The following is an 8974-nucleotide window of genomic DNA, read 5'->3' on the forward strand; positions in this document are numbered from 1 at the left end:
ATGACTGAGCACAGGATACTGCAGAAAGATACACTACATGTATGGATGATCATGTTAGTTTTGGTAACCTAAAAAGCTCCAGCGCAGCAACCTCAATATTAGCACCCTTTTTTCAACTTCTTCGTCTCTGCTGTTTTTATTGAGCATTGCTAATGTTTTTGGCACTATCTAGCTGTTTTTTTAATACACCTTCCAAACTTCTACTAGGATAAAAAATATCGTAGCTAATGGAACTTTTGAGATATTAGAGTAGTTTTAGGATCATAAGAAGATTTGCACTGATTTTCGCATTTCTAAAGGATTTCTAAAGGATTTTCGAACTTTCGGATTTTCAGAGATGGTATACAGGATTTTGGAAGTGAAATGTCTCTCGAGAAGTACAGTGAATCCCCATAGCCTACTTTTTCAAAGGACAGAACTCCAGAGTAATTTCATTCTTAGGGGAGTTTTAAGAGGCCATTCTGAACAGGAAAATGAATTGGGACATAAAAGCCAACCCTAAGAGAAGAAACTACTTTATCAAGAGTCAGACTGTTCTTGGTTTTTTTCTCAAAGGCAAGCGACAAACGCTAAAGCGGCAAATGCTTAAATCAAATTAAGCACACTGATTGGCCAATTGTTGATTGACAGGTAGCTGAAGCCACTATAGTATCTGTCCATTGCCTTTAAGGTGTATATTATCATTTCAGGGTCGAAAGCTTTTATTTCAATTCAACTTTTTTTAATGCTAAATTATCAAAAAGACAATAAAGAGATTTTCTTTGGGAGGGGGAGGGTGCATCAATACACCCTGAAAAGAACAACAGTGATGACTAGGTTGGAAATTTAGAGAGAACAATTAAGAATCGCTTACCCTTTTCTCTCACATATAAGCGCATGCGCTCGTAAGTTGATTACATAAATTTTCGAGAAGTTCGAGGTTAGGTTTTTCTACATGATATAGAGAGGCCCTAACACGTTGCTGTATTTGGTTATTATGAAGAGTTTAGTCTAGAAACTAAAATGGTTTCAAAGTTCTAGGCTCTCTCTGCTTGACTATTTTATCGTCATATATGCGCATGCGCCAAAAACTTCGGGAGATGGTAAATTTCAAAGAACTGAAGAATATTTTTGTCTAATACTCCTAAGAATATAAAATGTCGGACAATTGAAATCAATAACCATCAAATATATTATATATGTAATGACGAAATTTATATCTAGGTTCGTATCGAAAGTAACGTGAGAGGAAGAATTGCATGTTTGATCGATTCCTCGCTTTTGAAGTTGATAATTATTTTAAGGAGGATTTCTCAGCTGCATATTTATGCTTCTCTAAAAGTGCTTGCTCATCCCTTGGTTATAGTTTCACATATTACTCGATAAGTCGCTATTTGGTTGTTTATTTCTTTGTTAAAGCAAACTTCGGGATTCGGATTCTCTATCAACGATTAATTTTCAGTTCAAGCAAACAATTGGTACTTTGGTTGCAAATAGCAAAGTAAAAATATTTAATTGTACTTCAATTTGGCCCATGTTTTTTAATATCCCCAGAAACGGAGGTGTGACCTTTTTATTTTCGGCTTACAGGCCACCCTTGAAGCAAAAATAGGTCAATACAGGCACTTAAATATTGAATGAAATATAAGGTGCCAAAGTCTACAAATAGCTTCTCTTTTTAAATAGTAAAATATCAAGTTTAAGGGTATTACTTACAGTTATTTGCGATATGCTTCCAAATTTATTATGTGTTATTGCAATCTTGAGTTTAGGTCCAAGCAAATAGGTTTGCTGAGAGATCTCGCTCCAAATTTATGACGAGTTACTACCAGTCCCGTAAATCGCTATTTGAATGGTCTCACGAGACATGCTGGCAAATGGAGTTCTTACTGCAATTTCATTGTCGAGGGACTCTGAAAACACTCTTAGGTCTCTCTAGGGGCTCTCCTGAGTCCGTGGTACCACGTGAGAGTTGAAGGGGACAAGTGTTTGAAAAGCTTTTCTCAGCACGCTTTGTCGAAGATTGCAAATAAATGTGCTTTTATGATGCTGGGGAGGGTGTTGACTTTAAATGGGGCCAGGTCTTGAAGATGATTTGCTGGTTTTCTTAATCAGTACGAAAAGAGAGAAAATTATATCGTTAGAAACCAGGACCCACTTTTCTCCCTTATATTTCCCTCTCTAGGGTGTTACACCCCCACATGGCCAAAATTTGCACCAATAATTTCACACGTAACCATGTGTGTACTAAATATTGAATAAAAAACATAAAACAAACATTTATACCCTGGGTATAAGCGCAGCATAATTAGCTCCATGATTCTTGAAACTCGTAAAGATATGAACAGCGGCACTAGGATCTGCTCGAGAAACACGACTGTGGGTGTGACAATTTTTACTTTTTATAATTCTACACAAACAGGTCTGTCGATGTCTATTGTGTTCAAGGGGGATTTCTAAATCCCATTTGCAGACAAAATGGGTGAACTATTCCTCATTTTGCAACAAGTTTGAAAATTTGCCGATATACAATAGAAAGACGCGTGCGTTTGGAAGTTCTCTACTTCATTCACCAGTCCTTCGAGGCACCCAGAAACAGTGTGTAAACGCAAGAAGGATCTTACCGAAAGTAACTTTTGAAAAAAATGGGTTCGATTGGCTCGTTTTTTGGCCAATAAGCGACCACAAGCTAAGTACTGTATCTAAACGAGAATAAAACTCTTGTGGTGTACACTGTACACCAATCTAGATTTTTTTAGAATTCCAAGGCACCTAGATTAAAGACGTCTTGCTGGCCCATTGGCTTTAAGGCTCCATCACCGAATGCTAAATCTGTATGTGAGTTATAGGAAATTGAACCTTGTGTTGAAATACAATTTGTACATTTTATGTACAATAAAACTTCGTCATGATTGAGTTTAAGCCAAACATCAATGGTTGCCCACAGCTTAATCTTGATTTTAGCAGACAAACCTAAGTGGTTTTTTGGCAAATAATATTTCTTTGTTTTAAGAAAAATTGGAGCGACTCATAAGCAAATGGACCGACTATTTGAAACCATTTAGAATCGCAGAAGAACAGTGCATTTAATGATAAAGTCTCCCAAAAAATATCTGCTTTTGTATAAACACAACTTGGACTAACCTAAAGATTCTCCCCTTTCGACGTTTCTTTCTTTTCTCATAACTACCTATGTAATAGTGAGATTTGTAATAGTAGTTTTAACTGAAATTTTAACGAAAAGTTTCCATCACCAGTATTTTGAGCACTTTTACGAAGATGCAGATGTAAAACTATAGAATAACACATGCAAAAAATATTTCGACACACTGCTTTAATAACAAACTAGATTCCAGATCTCTCCCGGTCTAAGTCTGTATTGCAAAATCTGGTTGGTGCTGCAATGACTCTTTCATAGTTTTCTGACAAGTTGTGCTTGTCTTTTTTGTAAGATTTTAAAAGAAGACACAAATATCGACCACACATAAATCCAAAATGAAAGGAAATCAGATTCAACTTGAAAAGCTATTCAGATTCACTCCAGCCCAATCTGTCGCTAGCAATTCCTATTTCGTGTCACTGGCATATAGTGATACTTTGAAAACAGACATTTTCCAAGCATAACTACCTTTTCGCTACAGTTATATAAGAAAAACATTAAAGCATACCCATTGGGAGAAAAAACTTGCCCTGCAAAAATCAGTTTTGCCCTGCGAGATTGCCCTTTTTTCGTGGGGATTGAACCACACCCCATTACCCCCTTAAGTGACACCCCTGAAGCTGGGGGGCTTCAGGTAACTTTTTATATGGCCTTCTAGGGGCCTAAACGAAAGGTAATTTAATTGTTATATTTATTGTTTCATAATAGTCTCGTGGTCATCAGTCTCACTTTTCGTCAATTACACAATGGAGGCAAAATGTGTCAAAGCTGTTTTGGAGCAACTGCCTAGATGGTTTGTACTAAAATTTATTGAAAGTTAGTTATAAAAATCTTCATTGGAAAGCAAGTTATGATAACCTTAATAATGAAGAGCTGAAAAAACTTAATGTCTGACATGCCTGTTTCAGTTGATGTGTTAAACTATAAATTTTTACTAGTCTGTTCTGACATTTCATATCTCAAACTGAAATTTAGAGAAAAGAGCCAAGAAAGGAGACACATTTTCATCAAAGAAATTTTAATTTACATCTCATCAAACTCTTGATGGGTACATCATCTGCAAAACAAAAAATAAACTCCTAAGTACAAAGTTTTAGATTAAAAAAGGCTCATTAAATGCTCAGAAAGAGTATACTCAATACATTGAAAAAAGGGACACCTCCAAGCTACAGATGCATTACTGTTCTCCACTTGGCATTCATAAACACATAAAACCTTTTCAGAACATTACGTTAAATTACATATGCTTCAAGAAGAGATTTAGTCAATATTCCATTGAGCAAGAATTTAAAAAGAAATGAGTCAAAATAAATAAGGCATTCTGGGCAACTTACCACTCTAAGCGTTGCACCAATTGCCTTTGGTGGCAAGTTGTGTCTAAACTTTGCACGGACAACTCCACTTGTACCATGTGGCCTTGTTACTTTTCCCCAAATGACACGAATTTTGCTTGCTTTTTTTGTTCCCTTGGCAACTGTCTTCTTCTTCACTCTGTATATATAAGCAACTCGCTTCCCAAGATAAAAGTCAGTATTTTTCTTACTTTCAACTCCATCAATCCTTACCAAAGCGGTGTTCTCATGTTGGTTTCTTAGGCCTCTTTTGTAGCCAAGGAATATAGCTTTAGAGTAAAGCCTAAGGTAAGGAAATCAAAACCCATTACAAGAAGAGCATTATTACACATACCTAAGCCTGTGGAGAAGGACAAATCTGAGTAGATGCTCTTGACTTTAACGCACCCAAAGCTCATGAACTTTACATTACCTTTTCCTTATAGAACTTTTTTTAAAAACAAACAACATAAAAAGTAGGATGACTCAGAGATGATTTTATTTTCAGAACCATAGGTTTCTCAATCGAAAGATGGTGATCATTATTCATCATTGTCATCATTTTTCTTTGTATTTCATTTGCATCTGACTATTATCATGCTAACTTCTTCAAACTGACTCTTTTTATTTGAATGTAGTGACCCTTTTATTTCTTACAGGTCTTTTTTAATACGCCAGATATAAAAAATACTTTTCATTTAATTTAGTTTGCTCTTATTGATATATTGCATATACATGTCAATTCATTCGAAATAAACTAAAAATAACATTGTGAAAAGTGAAGGAAAAATGTTACGAACCTGATAGGCTGCGACATCTTGGAAGTTTTGTCCTAAAAAACAATATATCCGTGGGTTGAACATAAGCAAGTTATTGCAAGAGTAAATAGTTTATATAAATTGTGCATATAAATTTTAGTTCATGCATAGAAGTAGTATCCTATTGTTCTAACTCAAAATATATTTTGAAATAAAATTAAACGAAAAAAGATCAGACAGTCCTCCAAATTAAACATAACAAAAACAAACAAACCTGAATTCTAAAATTTCAAACTATTAACAATAATTCTATACTCAAGGATATGATTGGTAACTCAGAATCAAGTTTTTTTAGTTTCATGCAAGCATATTGCTTGTCAATCGAAAGATGGTGATAATTTCTTCATCACTGTTACCAAACATTGTGACCAAAACTATTTCTGATTAACAGCAACAACAAATCTTGCCATTTTTTTAGCAAAGATCAATGTGGCAAGAAACAGTTTGGTAATATAAAGCAAGTTCAATTTTAGTTATTTCAAAATAACAATTCACACATGAACCTAAAGTGGCTTAACAACATCAATAATAACATATATAATTTACTGGCTACACATTAAAACCATGTTCACTGAAATATTTTCGATCTAGATTTTCGAAACGTGCTTTTGATAGAACCAACTAAACCAAGGACTAAACCAAGGATTAATTTGAACAAAATAAATTCTCTAAATATAATTCGCTATTACTCTTTAGAAATATCACCTCACAATGCTACGACACCAATTCTCATATCATAAGACGGTATTGAAATGAAAATATCGGGGGTTCAGGATTTGCTTAAACGATAAATAATTTGCCATGGTTTCCAGAGTGAAAAATCTCAAAAAGTTGTAAAAATGAGAGACTTTAGGGGTTGGTTTCCCGTGTTAATAGCTACATATTTACACGAGTGTTGTAGAAGTCTCTTCTTCATATGACTCGCATAAAACTTTTAGTGTCAAATGTGCACCACTGATGGAGACACAACAAATGATATGATTAATTTTGAAATAATGGAACAATAATCAAAGAGAATGTGATCGATGCCATTGGATTGCAATCACGAAAATTTACAAACCTTGAACGGCCTAGACCTCCTTGTAGAAAGGACGTGATAAAACCTCGGGTTGGTAACGAGGTGCAGATATAATTCAATTCAATAAGATTTTTGCCAAACCTTAATTCAATTCAAGATCTTAATATCTAACTGTTTATACAGTAGAAACATGCATAAAAGAACCTGTTTTTATAAGAATCTTGAGGCTGAAATTTAATCTTTTAGACCTCATAAATAAGAACCCCCAAGAGGATGTTATTTAGAAAGGTTCTTATATGTATTTTTGAAAAGGTATTTTTACACCCTATTCACACTGGCAAATTAAACCAGCTTAGAGTAAATCAAGTTATGGTATGTTGCATTCTAATTGGACAATCTAACAACACAAATTCATTTGATTGGCTTGAAATTAAACATGAAAAACAAAGCTGGTTTAAGTGTGTCTGTTAGAATTCTTGCGTTGGAAAACATTGTTAATGTGTGCAAGGCCTGTACGTATATAAGAACCTTGTTAGAACCTTTTAGATTGGAATTTAGAATAGCAGGCTGTTAATTAAGAACCTATTCAGGCTGCCAGAAAAAACCTAGGTTCTTTATCAGGGGTATCAATTTTATTTTTGGGGGGTGGGTCACAGACAAAAACTTGCTGTAAAGGCGGGCAAGATACAAATTATCGGCAAATTTGTATTGAACATGAAAAACTACATAGATGAGTACACAAACAATCATATGAAAAAACATAAAGTGAATTTTTATATTTTTGGTTGTAGAAAGTAAATTCACACCGCACATTAAACAGGTAGTTGACGTGCAAAGTGTAGCTTTGACTTGTTCAGCATCATAGGAGAAAACTTCTAAATTCAGGTCAAATAAGTATACGTAATGATCAGCCTCTTTTCTGGCAAAATTTTCCAATGTTGGTCTTTTTCATTGTTAAATTGCCTGGCAAATTTGTTTTTAGCCTTCTACTTAAATTTGGCTTTTCTGGCCTTTTTCAGCAGAAATTTTAAACTGAAAGAGTAATTACTACGTTAATGAAATAATTGGTAGTTTACTACAGAGTGTTATCCACATTTCAAATATAATCGGCTAATCTAAGTATTGGCTAAGGATTTTTGAAGAGAAAGTAAGTTTCTTATTTGAGCTAAGAAATCATACGTAGAAATATGAACAGGGCATTTGCAATGATTCTTGAGGATGTTTTTTGATTTGGCCTCTTTATGAGCATCGTCTGGCCTTCTTTTGTAAGTTCAACCTGGCAATCCTGTGATTAGAATGCATTTTGGCGGGAATGGCACACCATAGACATAGGTAGCTCATTGATTGATTCATTGGTAGCTCAAATAACTGATTCATTTAGCAAGGGCCACCGAAAATGCCATCGCGGGCCGTATTTTTGACACCCTTGGCTTATACAGTGACCTGTGCAAAATTTATCACTGATCTAAAAAGAAATATTTTTCTGTCAGCTCGAAGCTTTTGTCAACTCGATGCTTGCGTAGAACTAGTTTGATGAAAACTAGACTAGAGCGCTCCCTTTGATAAGTGGCAAAAATATAAAGTAGATTCTTGGGCGAAAACATACACATACGTATTTCACTATACGAAATATAAATAAACATAGGGCCGCTATAGCCAGAGTTGGGAAATTTGATCGGAAATTTGGATCATTTGAAAATAGCACGGAAATTTTGCGGTACCGAATTTGAATCAGTTTGCTCACCAAAAAAATTGTCACGCCACTGAATATGCAGTCGTCCGCGCGGTTGCTCAAAAATGTGGGTTGCTGTAGTTAGTGACCGAATGATGCAAAAAAGAAGTTGAACACGAAGATGGGTGGGTGTTTTCTAAAATATCGAGCATTAGATATTCTCAGGCGAGGAATATTTCGTATATAATATTAATAAATCATCATAAGAATAGTATGCAAGTAGCAAATAGTATAAAAATTGAACCAAGTATGCAACAGTTGATTCCATGTTAAACAATTTATACTGTTACGCTATTTTATACACAATAAGTGCCCATTTCCTGAAAAAAGGACACAAATTTACAATGCATTTTGCTGGTTAAAGTCATGCAACATGAAACGATAAGGTAACATGCTATCCTCTTTTTGGGGCCAGTTTTTCTTGGTTGGTCAAAATTCGCAATCTTTTCTAAATAGAATTCTTAAAGAATTTATGAATGAAAACTATGTTAAAAAGTTGTCAAGAGTATTTTGAGGTAGTTAGAACGATTGTAATGATTGTAACTTTTGAAATATCTGTTAAGTTAGTGTACGTATATTAGAATGAAAAAATAATGAGAAGATCTGCTTGGCCTATATTTATAAACTCGTGAGCTTTTGCTGCCAGCTGTCGTGGAAACACTAAACTGTACAATCAAAACTGTTTATAGATTGTTAGTCTCTTCTCTAAGAAAAAAGGAGTAACTTTGTTTAAAATGTTAATGTGTTTCTAGCCTGGAACTGTACGTATTTAGAATTCCCTCTTTTAGCTGCTTTCTTATAGAAATGTGACATTTGCTATTGGAAAGAGGAAGAGGCTCATTGACCAAGGAACGCTGGGTGTGTAAGGCCTTCCCTGTTCTCGGAAATTTGAAAAAGTGAGCATCAATTAAACCTAGAGTTTTAATCTTTTATAGG

The 8974-nt window shown here is 34.7% G+C and overlaps 1 protein-coding gene across 1 annotated transcript; it reads right to left on the bottom strand.

Moving 5' to 3' along the window:
- Positions 1-4140: 4140 nt before the first annotated feature.
- On the bottom strand, positions 4141-6430 carry LOC135684726 (large ribosomal subunit protein eL33). The gene is made up of 4 exons (XM_065200363.2): positions 6349-6430; positions 5271-5302; positions 4474-4774; positions 4141-4196 (listed from the first exon to the last, which is right to left on the bottom strand). Exons 2-4 carry the CDS (start codon positions 5285-5287, stop codon positions 4173-4175), a joined length of 342 nt encoding a protein of 113 aa, XP_065056435.1. The 5' UTR covers positions 5288-5302; positions 6349-6430; the 3' UTR covers positions 4141-4172.
- Between the last annotated feature and the right edge of the window lie 2544 nt (positions 6431-8974).

Source organism: Rhopilema esculentum, chromosome 21 (assembly GCF_057945365.1).
Source record: "Rhopilema esculentum isolate cy_ngs chromosome 21, ASM5794536v1, whole genome shotgun sequence".
In the NCBI taxonomy this organism is placed as follows: domain Eukaryota; kingdom Metazoa; phylum Cnidaria; class Scyphozoa; order Rhizostomeae; family Rhizostomatidae; genus Rhopilema; species Rhopilema esculentum.

What these genes read in the sequence shown, in the direction of transcription:
- LOC135684726 (XM_065200363.2), bottom strand. An exon ending in TTGGTGCAACGCTTAGAGTG is followed by an intron (nt 4,197 to 4,473) that starts GTAAGTTGCCCA and finishes TTTGTTTTGCAG; the next exon opens with ATGATGTACCCATCAAGAGT.